The sequence below is a fragment of the Festucalex cinctus genome, chromosome 20, assembly GCF_051991245.1.
Source record: "Festucalex cinctus isolate MCC-2025b chromosome 20, RoL_Fcin_1.0, whole genome shotgun sequence".
Taxonomy (NCBI): domain Eukaryota; kingdom Metazoa; phylum Chordata; class Actinopteri; order Syngnathiformes; family Syngnathidae; genus Festucalex; species Festucalex cinctus.
The window spans coordinates 8,500,410-8,515,134 of record NC_135430.1 but is presented as its reverse complement, the minus strand read 5'-3'; the positions used below and the strand labels follow the sequence as shown (position 1 = coordinate 8,515,134).

Genomic DNA, 14,725 nt, shown 5'->3' with positions numbered 1-14,725 from the left:
CCTGGACACAATGCACACTCGCATTATTTGCTTCGCTGACTTGAGTTTTTGGACTCACTGAAATCACTTCAGACGGGTAAATTCGTTTCAGTAGGTTCACAAGAAGACAGATGATTCAGTTGAATCAGTTGTCTGACTCAATTTGGGTGTTTTTGTGACACATTTATTGACCCTCATGAGAAGGCTCACAAAAAACACTGCATATTCAGATTATTTGCTTCTCTGGCCCAAATTGACTGACTCATTCGAAATACTGTAGATTCGAACGGGTTGATCCACTGACTCGAGATGGCCGACATCGACTCACCAGAAACTGCAGATTCAAACGAGTTGCTTCACTGACTGTAGATTCATTGGTAACAGAGCAGACCGGTAACTGACTTCATCACAAATTTGGAGAATTTGAATCACTGACTGGAGTTAGCCAAAACTCAAAAGGATTTGAGTCGCTGACCCGAATAAGCAGACTCACTCATATGATTTGGTTCACTGACTCCCTCCAGCCATTAAGGGGGACGGTAGTGACTCAAGTGCACCCTGCGTGATTCAGACTAAGCCCATCAAATGATTTGAATTTGCCCCCACTTGTGTCGTCTTCTTCTTCTTCTTCTTCTCGTCACGGCCCTCATGGTGGGCAGACGCGGAATCGATAACGTCATTGGTCCTCGCACAGTTCAACCGAATGACCGACCGGACTGGACCGGATCCTCCAGCTTCTCTAGGGAGGTTCCGGTGGGTGGTTGAGACATCAGCCAGTCCGTCCGTCCGTCCAGCCGTCCTCACCTCCAGGTGACTTTGTGAGGCGTCCTCTAGCAAACAAGCGGAAGGCCAAATTCCCAGCAGCTGAGCAACGTCGCCTGCGTCTTCACCATGTCATCGAGACGTTTGAGTTGATGTTAAAAAAAAAATACTAAAAAAATAATCCAAGTGGGCCAAATCGTTCCGATTAATCGGACTATCGTGTGTGATTGGAGCTTTGCCGCCATCTTGTGGCCTCTTGGTGTGAAAGAACTTGGTTGAAGTCAGTTGAGGAGTTTCATTTAGACTAAAGTGGTGCTTTGACACCATCTTTTTGGCTCTTTGATGTCAAGAAACGATGTTTAAGTGAGTTGGGGATGTTCATTTAGTCAGAAATTGTGCTTTGCAGCCATCTTGGTGTCAAGGACGTGCATTAAAGTGAGTTGGGGAGTTTCATTTAGACCAAAATAGTGCTTTGCCGCCATCCTTGGTCCACAGCAAGACTTTCAACATCTTCCCTCTACAAATTAGTAATAGTTAATTGTAACTTTTTTTTAAAAAGTGGGCAACTTTGAAATTCCTTTTTGTTGAATTATTTCCACGTTCCACAACGAGTTTTGTCTAACGGCTGAACCGCTCCCCAGGAAGCCGCTGGGATTCCCGGGAGGCGGCGAGATGGCGGCCAGGCCCGTGGACATGCGAGAGCCCCAATCAGATCCCGCGCTCGGATCCAAGTAGGAGCCCTGAAAGATGTGCTCGCTGCATGCCCCTTTGGGGAAACCCCCCCTCAACCTCACAACCCCAGAAACCAGCACAAACCTCCCTTCCTCCCTCCCCCCAGAATGACGGGACGGTCGCTGTAGCGGTGCATGCTTTGGACTCGGAGCATGGCATGATGGGAAAGGATTTCAAGTCCAAGACAATTTTTGAAATGCTCAAATGTCTTTTGGATGTTTTTTGTTTTTTTCGGCCCATGGCCACACCCTTAATCGGCCATCTTGTTCCACCATTTTGGCATGTTTGACCGAAAGCCGTTTGAGCTTTTCTTCCAGGCACCTCCCACCCGGCCACTCTAATGGATTCCCCTAACGACTGCTAACAAAAATGCTGAAACGCTTACTAAATCCCATCTAATTAAGATTTCACTCTTAGCGACGAAAATTTCTTTAACGTCAACAACAACACGAAAGAGATGAATCTAACCCAATTTACCGGCTTTCGAGACAGTTTGGAAACTGCCTGCATGAATTCAACACATTCGTCATATAGAAATGAGGAATGAATATGTACACATATATTTCTAGTGCACATTTCTCACATTGTGATGTGATTTATTGCTTGAAAGAAAAGATGCATCATGTCCTTATCGAGATGGTCCAAATGTTAAAGTTTGCGTCAACACGCCTACTTTGCCCCGTAGACATCGCACGTCCCTGAATGGAGACCTTTTTTCTTTTTTTTTTCCTCTCTCGAAGGCGTTTGTTATCTTCCCAGGTGGACCGCTGCCTTTATTTGGGAGAGCGGAGCACACACATGCGCACACACAGCTGTGGTGCTGGATGCGGCCCAGCATTTTAGCAGATGGCCCGGCCACTCGGCTATCAGTCACCATAGTAACATGCTCCCCTTTTTTCCTCCTCTTTCTCTCCCTCTCTCCAGCGCAAAGAGGAGGAAGATGGCCGACAAGATTCTCCCGCAAAGGGTAAGGCTGCATTCTTTTTCTTTTTGGGTGCGATCGAAAGATCCCGGCGAGGGCGGCGTCATTCTTTATTGGGAGGCGGTTGTACGGGAGATGCGTGAAGGTGGTGGAGGTGTTCGCATGGGTCAGGGAGGGGGGGGGGGGGGGGGGGGGCAATGAAGACGGCCATTTAGAGGACGGACGACAACCTGCAGGTGTGTTTGTGTGAGCACAAAACCTTCCGATGCTTTCAAGACCTCTCATCAATATTCAAATGTGCTCTCAATTCTGATCAATTCCCTCCCAGGATGGTTTGCGTAATGGACCCAAACCATCTGATCCAATCTATTTGGAAAAATTGCACAATGGTGGCTTCAAATCAAAATGGCCGACTTCCTGTCCAATTTCTATCGTGGCTTCTTGTGACTATTCACTGTTCTTTTACGATAGACATTTCCATTGTGTTTTGTGTCACACCTGATTTTTTTAAAAATTATAATTATGCATTTATTCATTCATTTAGTCCTGTTTGTCATTTTGCAGACGCATCCTTTTCATGAAATTCACCTTCTTGAAATCAAAATGGCTGACTTCCTGTTTAATTTCAGTCTCTTTGGGACTTTTTCATGGATCTTGTTTTGTTGTCCAAGCCTGATTTTCTTTTAAATGATTTTTTTATATATATAATTTTATTCGCCCCTTTTTCACAAAATTGACCAGAAATGGCTGCTTGAAACCAAAATGGCTTACTTCTTGTTGAATTTCAACCATGATTCATGTCCACTGCGTATTTGTGTCGATTGTTGATATATATATATATATATATATATATATATATATATATATATATATATATATATATATATATATATATATATATATATATATATATATATATATATATATATATATATATATTATTTAGCAATGTGATACACCTGTATCACAAATATAGATATTGATGCACATACCAATATTGATAGCATTATCTATACCAATACTGATATCACTCAAGATATTTTTGAATGATTAATCCATTCACTCGCAGCCATTTTGACTGAAGCAACCCCCTTTGCTCCCGGCTGTTTTACTGGATTTTGACTGATTTTGAAAGGCCCACAGAATATTATGTTCTATTGCTATAAAAACATGGAATGGAACCAACCAAAAAAACATTAGCGTCTCTTCTGTCATCAGGAGAAAAAGTACATTTGTATCTGTTGCCATTTTGCAGCAATTAGCATTCGAATATAGATAGGTTTCGTCAATATTCACATTCCTGGTGAAACCACTGACAAAAAGAGCTTGTTGCAACATGGCCCTGGCTGATCTCTTATACTCTGCTGCCACCTGCTGGCCGTTTTTTTTTTTTTTTAAATAAACAACTGCTATTTATTTAAGCCACCTCTTCATGTCAGAAGCTGCATCAAAACATAAAAAACGTTTTTACACGTTTTTGGGATTGAATGTTAAGGCAGATGCTGTTTTTGTGATACCTTTTTTGGATGTCGTCTTCAGATCCGCGAGCTGGTCCCCGAGTCTCAGGCCTACATGGACCTACTGGCCTTCGAGCGCAAGCTGGACCAGACCATCATGCGTAAGCGCGTTGACATCCAGGAGGCGCTCAAGAGGCCCATGAAGGTAAAAAGCGGCAAAAATCGGCTGCGCGTCGGTGGGTCGAAGGAGTGATTAACAGCCCCCCCCCCCCGTGTGGCCCGCACGGCCGTCAGCAGCAGAAGCGTAAGCTGAGGCTCTACATCTCCAACACCTTCAACCCGGCGCGGCCCGACGCCGACGACTCGGACGGCAGCATCGCGTCGTGGGAGCTGCGGGTGGAGGGGAAACTGCTGGATGACGTGAGTGAGGCCGCAAAAACTCACGGAAGCTGGTGCTCCTCGCACGTTTTCTGTCATTATTGTGAAAAGGAGTGAAAAAAATATGAATTGTTTTGTTGTTGTTGTTTAGCCGGGCAAGCAGAAGAAGAAGTTCTCCTCGTTTTTCAAGAGTCTGGTGATCGAACTGGACAAAGACCTCTACGGACCCGACAACCACCTGGTGGAGGTTTGTTACCAGAAGATGTCAAAACATTTCTGTTTGAGAATGTTGACATATGTTCAGACAGTTATCACATTGGTAGCCTCCAAATTCACATGGCAGAAAGCCGACTGCTGCTAAGGTTTTCTGTCTGATGGGCAAAATCACTAACTAATCTTTTAAACGCCAAAAAACAAGCGGACTCTTTTTGTGTGGGCGTTCTGTGGGCAGCATTCCAAGCGCTTGTTCAAGACGAACGTTAGCATTAGCCGTCCTTCAAAGTTAATCCAATCAAAAAAGCAAGAGTGAAAAGGACTTAAGGTCGGCCCGTTTCTGAGGACGAAGTTTAAACGAAATTATATTTATTTATATACTTTTCATACTCTTTATTATTGAAATGTATTTTCTCGATATGACATTTTAAACCTCAAAGCTGGCAAATTCCACTCATTACTATTTAATAATATATTTTATATAAAGTAGGAGTGTGACGATACATCGATATCGTGATAAATCGTGATACTTTGTCTCCCGATAGATTATCGATACGCCTACGCAAGTATCGCGATACTTATAGTTAATATACAGCCATTATGACAGGCCACTAGAGGGAGCGCCTCATAATGGTGGTGTTGAAATGGATGGAAGTCTTCAGGTGAAGAAGACTGATGAGCTTAGTTTATTGTGTATATATATATATATATATATATATATATATATATATATATATATATATTAAACTATGCATTTATATTATATTTATATTTATTTATTTATTTATTTATATTTATTTATTTTATTACTGTTTTATTTTTATTTATTATTTTATGATTAGTTTTATCGTAGATAATCGTGGATTTATTACCTGTAAAAAGACTACTGTCTATCACAATGGTAGCATTTGTTTTTTGTTTTTTTTTAGATTATCACATTTAATTTTGGGGGTATTTTGTCAGTGTAAAATTAAACTATAATATACTATGTTTTTTTCCAAGCAATTCCTCTTTTTTGGTGTGTGTGTGCATTTGTAAACTTGAGAAAAGTTGAATTACTTGTTATGACGTCAAGTGTCACAAGGGGGAGCCCGACAAGAAGGTGTAAGTATGTTGTTTTTCAGTGGCACCGCACGGCCACCACGCAGGAGACTGACGGCTTCCAGGTCAAGCGTCCAGGAGATGTGAGCGTGCGCTGCACGCTGCTGCTTATGCTCGACTACCAGGTGAGGAAGAGCTCGCGTGGCGTGGTGTATGCGCAATAGAGGAACTTGCATGTTAACAAGCGGTGGGGTCTCACACTTTTTTTTTTTTTTTTTTTTTGCGCGCAGCCACCCCAGTTCAAATTGGACCCCCGTTTGGCGCGCCTGCTGGGCATCCACACGCAGACGCGCTCTTGCATCATCCAGGCGCTGTGGCAGTACGTCAAGACCAACAAGCTGCAGGACTCCCATGACAAGGAGTACATCAACTGTGACAAGTACTTCCAGCAGGTAACGCGCACGCTCACATTTCAAATCCCATTTTCAATATCGAAATGAATGCAAAGGGTTTTAATCCGTTCCAGGAGCCGCAAATCAAATGTATTTTTTGCGTTTGTGCTTTTCAGAGAAAAATGAAAAATAGGTTTCTTTATCACTCGTATCTTGCAGCAATGACATTATGGGGGTGCCCTTAATATTGGACAGCCTGCCAATGACTGGCAGCCATTTTCACACAACCAATACCCTTCATTCCCGGCTGTTTTACTAGATTTTGATTGAGTTTGCAAGGCCCACAGAATATTGTGTTCTATTGCCATAAAAACATGCAACCTACCAAAAGAAAGGTTAAAGTCTCTTCTTTCATCAGTAAAAAAGTATATTTCTATGTGTTTCTGTTTTGCAGCAATTAGCGTTAAAATATAGCTAAGTTTCGTCAATATTCACATTCCTGGTGAAAACGCTGACAAAAAGAGCTTGTTGCAACATGGCCCTGGCTGATCTCTTATACTTTGCTGCCACCCGCTGGCCTTTTTTTTCGTTTCTGTTTTGCAGCAATTAGCATTATAATATAGCTAAGTTTCATCATTATTCACAAATCTATTTAGAATTGTGAGTAATTGAGCTTTTTTTCAAAATGGCATTGGTTGGCACTCGTTTGTGAAATAACTACCATTTTTTCAACCCTTCTTTGCAGTTGAGAGGCTGCATCAAAGCCTTCTGTATGCTCTAGCCTTGAGGGCTGAAGTCCTGCAGGTTTTAGAGGTTTCCCTCTTGCAACACAAGCTGATTCCAATCAACAGGATCGTTATCAGGCTTATGCAGAGTTTGCTGATGAGCTGATCATGTATATCAGCTGTGTTGGAGAAAGTAAACATCCAAAACCTGCAGGACTCCGGTCCTCAAGGACCAAGATTGCCCAGCCCTGCTCTAGTATAAAAAAAAAACAACAACCAAAAAAACTTATAAATACGTCTTTGGGACACTTAAAACGTTTAAAATAGAACGTATTTCCATGTTTCTGGGAGCAAATGAGTTACGTCAACTTTGCCTGATTTCAGATCTTCGACTGCCCCCGGCTGAAGTTTTCCGAGATCCCCCAGCGCCTCACCAACCTGCTGCTGCCCCCCGACCCCATTGTCATCAACCACGTCATCAGGTACACGGCTCACCTGTTCACGACTTCACTTGGGATGGGGCCAATCCGCTAAGGAAGAAAGAAAGGCCTGAAGAAATGAGAATGCAGTTGATGTGGCAAATAATAACAACAAAAAATGTAAACCTGTAGACTGCCAAATTGGGTTCCCTGCAGAACTCCACACCCTTGATTTATTGTTTCATTACGCAATAAAAAAAAAAAAACGTGTTTGAAGGCGCGTACGATGTGTTTTTGTGCAGCGTGGACCCCAACGACCAGAAGAAGACGGCGTGCTATGACATCGACGTGGAGGTGGAGGACCCGCTGAAGAGCCAGATGAGCAGCTTTCTGCTGTCCACCGCCAACCAGCAGGAAATCGCCACGCTGGACAACAAGGTGGCGGGACGCTCGTCGTCAAGGACGGACAGAAGGACTAACGTGACTTTTGTTTTCTCTCTCAAGATCCACGAGACCATCGAGTCCATCAACCAGCTGAAGATCCAGAGGGACTTCATGCTGAGTTTCTCGCGGGATCCGAAAGGATACATCCAGGACTGGCTCAAGTCCCAGAGCAGAGACCTCAAGGTTCCCCTTTGGACTATTTTTACTCACGCAGTCTTGAAAAGTCCCGTTGAGACAAGAATCTGCGAGCCACATGTGGCTCTTTAGTCCCTCTCCAGTGACTCCCTATAGAGTTCGAAAAAAACATAGAAATTAATTCAATATTTTTTTACATATTTATTTTTATTTTATTTAGATAAAATGTTATTTAAATGAATTTCTAATTAAATAAAAAAATGAATAATTAAATTCATACTTTGAAAAAACAATTTTGCCACTTGTTGTCGACTGAAAATTACATCACATGTGCTCAGTGCTCAGGTAACGACCAATCTCAGCTCACCTGTTTTCTAGGTTGGGTCATGTGACATTCACAAGATGATCTGTGATTGGTTACCTGAGCCCTTGTGATGTCATTTTCAGTCGACAGCAAGTTGCAAAATGTGCTTTTAAAGGTACTAATTGTGCATGAAAAATAATGAAAATATCACATTTATTATAGGCAAAATATTAACATTTGACTGCCAAAAATGGCAAAGGTAAAGTAAAGTATCCCTTTTAAAATATGTCAGAGTCCAAATTTGTAAGTTTGTCAGGAAAAAAAAGAGATGAAAGGTAAAAAAGTGAGCATTCTACATCCAAAAAGGAAGAGAAAAAACAGAAAATTACCATAAAATGTCCATGAAATTGCCAAAAAATATCAGGGAATTGAAGACAAAAGGCAGAAAAATTTAAAAAGTAACCATGTTCAAAAATAAAAGAAGAAATCCTGAAAATTACCATAATATGCTGACAAAATTGTCCAAAATGTCATGATAGCAACAAAAAAAAGGCAGAAAATTTTCAAAAAATAGCTGTCAAAACATACTGTCAAAAAAACAAAAAGGAAGAAGAGAGGCAAAAAAAATCCAAATATCCATGAATTTCCCAAAAATGTCGAAATTTAAGAGAAAAAGGTATAAAAATCTAAAAAAAAAAAATGTATGTCAAAAATGTCAGAAAATTGATAGGGAAAAAAAGACAGAAAATTAAAAAAAATATATCCATAACGTCCAAAAAACAAGGAAGAAGAGAGGCAGAAAATTTCCAAATATCCATGAATTTCCCGAAAATGTCGAAATTTAAGAGAAAGGCAGAAAAATCTAAAAAAAAAAAAAAAAAAAAATGTATGAAAAATTACAAAAAATATAGGAGAAAAAGAATTGGATTCTGCACATTTTTGTGTTCTGTTTTGCGGCTCCAGACATATTTTTTGTTATTTATTTGGCCTAAAATGGCTCTTAAATTTGCTGCCCGCTGCCCTAAGTCAATGCAATGGGTCCAGGTCAGAACATTAGGTACACCAGTATGGAATCACTCGCTAATGTTTTGCCCTGATGTGGTGTAGCTCAACAGCCAAAATATTAGGAAAGCTCTTCATCTGGCAGTTTAACGTTCAATTTTTTGGAAATGTCTCGTGTCATCTTGTGTTGTCGTGTGACAGCTGATGACGGACGTGGTGGGGAACCCCGAGGAGGAGCGTCGGGCGTCCTTCTACCACGAGCCCTGGTCCCAGGAGGCCGTCAGCCGATACTTCTACTGTAAGGTACGCACCAAGTCTTTGCTTGAGTCTGTCTATTTTGATGCTGATCATATTTACATTATACGTGACATGACATCCTAGCTTGTGTGAATAAAACATTCATAACAAGCTAATAAGAACTTTATATATATATAGTTTTTTTCCAATTTCCAACTTTATGGTGAGCAAACATCTGCCTCACTTTTATTTTTATTTTAATGTTTAAAATAATTTTTGAAAATCATTAAAGGGAGACTTTACCTATTTAGCCATTTTTGTTAGTCAAACATGAATTTGATATTTTCATTATTTTTCATGTCCAATTAGTACCTTTAAAAACACATTTTGCAACTTGCTGTCGACTGAAAATGACATCACAAGGCTCAGGTAACCAATCACAGCTCAGATTGTGAATGTCACATGACCAAACCTAGAAAACAGGTGAGCTGTGATTGGTTACCTGAGCCCTTGTGATGTCATTTTCAGTCGACAGCAAGTTGCAAAATGTGTTTTCAAAGGTACTATTTGTTCGTGAAAAATAATGAAAGTATAAAATTAATTATAGACAAAATAGTAGCTTTTTATTGCTATAATGGGCTAAATAAGTGATGTATCCCTTTACATTTTGGGGGGGATTTTTTTATTTATTTTATTTTATTATTTTCTTCAACTTTCAGATGATCAAACCTCTAATGAGATTTTTTATTTATTTTCATAATTTATGTATAAAATATTGTACTTTTTAAATTATGACAGTGCTTGTGACTGTGGCTGCCTTCTTGTGGCCATTTTGCAGGAACTAGCAAATAGATCAATATCAGAAAAGAAAAGTACCATTAATGTCTTGCAATTTTAAGGAAAATGGAAAATGGGATATGTATGATATCTTTTTAAAAAAAATTTAGGGGTCGGGGGATTTTATATCTCAAAAGTAATAGTGGTATCGGTAGTTACAATTTTAAGTGTGCATACCTCACTGTTGCTTTGATGTTTTTAGGTGCAATTTTTTTTTTGTATTCTTCTTATTTTTCCGGCCAGCAAACTTCCTCCTCTGTTGTTGTTGTTTTTTAAAAAAAATATTCAATAAAATATATTGTAAATTATATATATATATATATATATATATATATATATATATATATGTCTTTGATGTTTTCACAAACCAAAAAGTGCCTCGTTGTTGTGATGATGAGCGTGTCTGATTGCATGCGTGTCGGATGTGCTTGCAGATCCAGCAGAGGCGGCAGGAGCTGGAGCAGGCCTTGGCGCTCCGCAACACCTAAACCGACTCACGCGTCTTTTTGTCCTTAAGTGTGTGTGGCTTGACGCCCGTTCGTCGTGTGTCCGCGTTGTTCTCGTCCGGCCAAGACATCTGCCAAGGCCAAGGTCAGAACATTAGGTACACCAGCACTGAATCATGACTGACTGGCTAATATTTTGTCCCAATGTCGCGTAGCTAAATAACCAAAAGATTAGGAATGGCTTTCGGTCTGATGCGTCCTCGTTTGTATGTGTTTGTCTTTGTGAAGGTACCTAATCAAGTGGCCCGGCCAGTGTTGCATATTTTGCCACAAATTCATATAATGTTCACACCAAAAAACAAAAAGCGGATCTCTGTTGAGTCATTTTCGCTGAGAGCAAAGTGTCCTTGGCGGACGTAAAAACGAGCAACGAGGTTTTTTTGTCACATGAAGAATGAAACTCATCAAAAGGAAAAATCACCCAAAACGGGAGCTTTTGCGCCGGTATTCAAATCGAAGGGTACAAGTGTGGCTGTATGGAAGCTCATTTAAAAAAAAAAAAAAAAAAGCTTGATGATAAATTTCATTTTTTTAATGCAAAATTTCATTTTTTAATGTTCTAAGTTTCACTTCCACATTGTGCAAAACAATTAACTAAGAAATTGCTTCTTTTCCAATCTGAAATTATTTCTCTCTCTCTCTCTCTCTCTCTCTCTTTTTTTTTTTCTTCTAACTGAACACATTTGCTCCCAAAAACGTATAAAAACATTATATTTTAAATATTGCCATGGCCCCAAAAAACTATTTTTACGTTTTTTTTTTGGTTTGTTTTTTAAATACTAAAGCATACAGAAGGCTTTGATGCAGCTTCTGAGCTGAAGGGTAGTTATTACAAAAATGACCAGCAGGTGGCAGCAGAGTATAAGAGATCAATCAGGGGCATGTTGCAACAGCCTCTTTTCCCCAGTGTTTTCAACAGGTTTATGAATATTGATGAAATTTAGCTATATTCTAATTGTGGCGAAACGGAAGCTGATAGAAATATAGGGATTTTTTTTCCTGATGAAAGAAGAGACTCTAATCTTTCTTTTGGTTGGTTCCATGTTTTTATAGCAATATTACACAATATTCTGTGGGCCTTGCAGATCAGTCAATATAATAATATAAGGTTAAAAGACAGCAAAAGTGGTCCACCACTCACCTGAACCAAACGGAATCGCTTCGTCTTGGTTGGCTGAATGTGGAAGTCAAACTTTAGAACCTTCAAACGTAAAACATTTCATGTTAAAAAAAAAAAAAAAAATGGGGAAATGTTCACGTTATAATGTGCAAACTTACAGAATCACGTTAAAACGTGAAAACGATCATCATGTGGTCACATCACATTTTTTGCTTCCTAATGTGAAAATGTTCACGTCAAAAACGTGAAACTTTATAACAAATGACATTTATCGCGTCTTAACGTGAACGTTATCGCATGAAATCGTGAGATTCACCACATTATAATGACATATTCAGTTTGTTTTTCTGATGTGGCAGTAATATGCTTCCGTGTGTGTGTGAGAAGTCCTAATCCCACCAGCAAAAGTCACTAGATGCAGCTATCACACTCAAATTCGATTTTTTTTTTCTTTCCTTCTGAAACCAATCAGAAGACTTCCAAAGTGTCACGTTGAATATTTTTGCCGCCAAGGTGAAGTCGCGCCCGCGTCCGTGTTATGCAAATCTGTCGCCGTATTGATCCCCCCGTCGACGGATCGCAAGTGACGAGCGCGTCGATCGGCTTGCTGTCGCGTCCCTCAAAAGTGTCAACAAAACAAGATTTTCTTTTCTGTTTCCAATGAGAACGGATGAGATGCTAACAGTTGCTACGCTAACAGGTACACTTTGCTGTGTAGTCGCGTGCTACAGTGGTGCCTTGAGATCGCAATCATCCAAGTAGTGCTACTACTGTGACTCAGTAAACTGCTGTAATATGTTGTTTTTTTTCCAGAATAAATGCCAGTATTGCGATTTTGTCTGTCTACATGGATTACTCTACCGTTTGTGTTCAAAAGATTTGTTGCTTCTAAAACGGCAACTAGCGATGCGAACCGTTTGTTAGCATTAAGCGAAGCGGTAGAGACAACGTTTGCTCAGTTGAAATACACAAATTGTCGTGTTTTCGCTTTGCTTTTCGGACTAAACTTCAGCTGGGAGTGGCAATAAACCGGCAGCTGGATTGAGTTCAGTCGTCGTGCTCAAAAACTGACAAGTCTGGAGGCACCACTGTATTTCCAAGGAGAACATGCTAACAGTCGATATGCTAACATGTAGCCAGATGGCAAGCCCAGTTTTGTGTATGCGTATTTGTCATGATCAAGAGATGTGAATGTAAATATCTTTTGTGGGTTGTCGTCATTCGTGTCAAGACATCAAATGGTGGGCGGCGCTCAATTCATATTGCGTTTTTTTTTTTTTTGTAAAGAAAGATGACACTTGACTTGTATGTTTTTGTGCCTCACGGAGGTTTAGTGTTGGCCTTTTTTTTTTTTATTATTTTGTTTTATTTTTTTGTTTGTTTTTGCACTGTGCTGTAAATTTGTCCGCCTCCACGTCATTGTGCGTATCGCAGGCGACACACAATTCACACTTCACGCACACGCTTCCTTCACCTCGGCCTATGCATGCTTCCGTCCAGAAAAAACACGATCTGTAAATACACGTACGGTACATGCAAGACAGCATGTTGCTCCACATGTACTGAGGGTCACGCTCGAACGAGGAAATTGTGGTTTGTTTGTTTTTTGTTTTTTTCTTAGAATAAAGTTGTACTTTTCTTGAACACGACTGGAATTGTGTAAAATTGTATTTCTCAAAAAAAATGGACTAAAATCATATTTAAATTCTTTCGGGAATGAAATTGTCTTTTATGGAATAAAGTGTAATCTTACAAGAGTGAAGGTGAAATTTTCAAGAAGAAAGTCGTAATCTTGCAAGAATAAAGCCAGATTAGAACAAAATTGGATTATTACCTTTAAAAAAAAACATACCGTGAACGTGAATAATACAGGAATAGTCTTCATTTTTCCAAAAATTGTATTTAAAAAAAAAAGCCTGATCTTATGATTTTAATGTATATCTTTTCAATAAAAGTTGTAATCATACGAGAATGTTACAAAGTTGTGATTTTTCTGAAGGATAAAAAGTCTTCAATAATCTAATTTTACAAGAATTGTGTTGTACTTCATATTTTACATGAAACTAAAGTCGTGTTGTTGTTTGTTTGTTTTTGCTAGGAAAACATTCAAAGAATAAAGGCTGCTTTTAAAATAATGTATTTTAGCATTTTTCTATGATTAAAATCATGTTTGTTTCTGGGGGAAAGATTGCCTTTTTTTTCAAATTTGTTTTCTTGGAAAAAATAAGGTTTTCTTAAAAAAATAAAAGAAATAGAATAACTTTATTCTCCTAAGATTGCATTTTTATGGTAAATATTTAACATTGAGAACAACTACTTTATGCTCGTCAGATAAACTTTTCTTCTTGAAAATAAACTTTATCTTGGAAAAAAAAAATCACTCTTGGAAGAATAAAACATTTTAATTGCAAAATACATCTTTGTTCCTGTCAAACTATAGCCTTATTTTCCTTTTTTTATTTTTTTTATTTTTTATTTTATTTTTTTATTATTATTTTTATTTTATTTTTTAGCAAAATCGAACGTTATTCGGTTGGCATCATAATTTCTTCTTTTCAGTGTGACCCTCACAATTCTTAAAAAAAAAAAAAAAAAAAAAAAAGCCTTCTGTAAGTTTTTTTTGCCAAAAATAATCAAATGAGCTACCAGCAAAGCAGTCTAGCTGCGTTTTTCTTACTTAATGAGCATTAAAAAAAAAAAAAAAAAAAAAAATAGTTGTCTTGTAGCTCTTTTTCTTTTCTGGTACAGTCATACAGCTGCTGATTGATGAGCGCCCTCGTGTGGTGTGGAGGCGTCTCGCAGCGGCTCCTGATGAAAACTTCTCAAACGTGTCCACTCGCTCCCTGCATGTTTTTTTTTTGTATTTACAAGCGAGCGAAGCTACTCTTCACTTGTGTTGAACACTTAAAAAAATAGATAAAAAATGACTTGACATAAAAAGACGAAAAAAAAAAAGAGGAGCAAAAGGGACAACAGCTGTGACCTTGTGTGACGGACTGGATGTAAATAAAGAAGCGCTTGCCAAAGTTTGTAAATGCCACAACGTGTCTTTTGTGTCCTTTTGTCTGATTGGTGGGGGGCTGGCTAACTAACTGTTTTTTCTTTCTCTGAACAGGAAAA

The 14,725-nt window shown here is 39.1% G+C and overlaps 1 protein-coding gene across 8 annotated transcripts in view; it reads left to right on the top strand.

Annotated features, from left to right (window-relative positions):
• Nucleotides 1-14,634, top strand: part of smarcd3b (SWI/SNF related BAF chromatin remodeling complex subunit D3b) — a 29,694-nt gene extending 15,060 nt beyond the window's left edge. For 2 of the 8 annotated variants that reach the window (XM_077509272.1, XM_077509268.1), the window contains exons 3-14: nt 1,383-1,472; nt 2,398-2,440; nt 3,935-4,057; nt 4,147-4,272; nt 4,382-4,477; nt 5,568-5,669; nt 5,775-5,936; nt 6,986-7,083; nt 7,323-7,461; nt 7,525-7,647; nt 9,107-9,208; nt 10,414-14,634. In XM_077509272.1, the coding sequence (XP_077365398.1) occupies nt 1,383-1,472; nt 2,398-2,440; nt 3,935-4,057; nt 4,147-4,272; nt 4,382-4,477; nt 5,568-5,669; nt 5,775-5,936; nt 6,986-7,083; nt 7,323-7,461; nt 7,525-7,647; nt 9,107-9,208; nt 10,414-10,467 (1,258 nt within the window). In that variant the 3' untranslated portion in view covers nt 10,468-14,634. The remainder of the gene's footprint in view (nt 1-1,382; nt 1,473-2,397; nt 2,441-3,934; nt 4,058-4,146; nt 4,273-4,381; nt 4,478-5,567; nt 5,670-5,774; nt 5,937-6,985; nt 7,084-7,322; nt 7,462-7,524; nt 7,648-9,106; nt 9,209-10,413) is intronic. The other 6 variants (XM_077509270.1, XM_077509271.1, XM_077509269.1 and 3 more) reach the window with 6 other exon arrangements.
• The last annotated feature ends 91 nt before the right edge of the window (nt 14,635-14,725 follow it).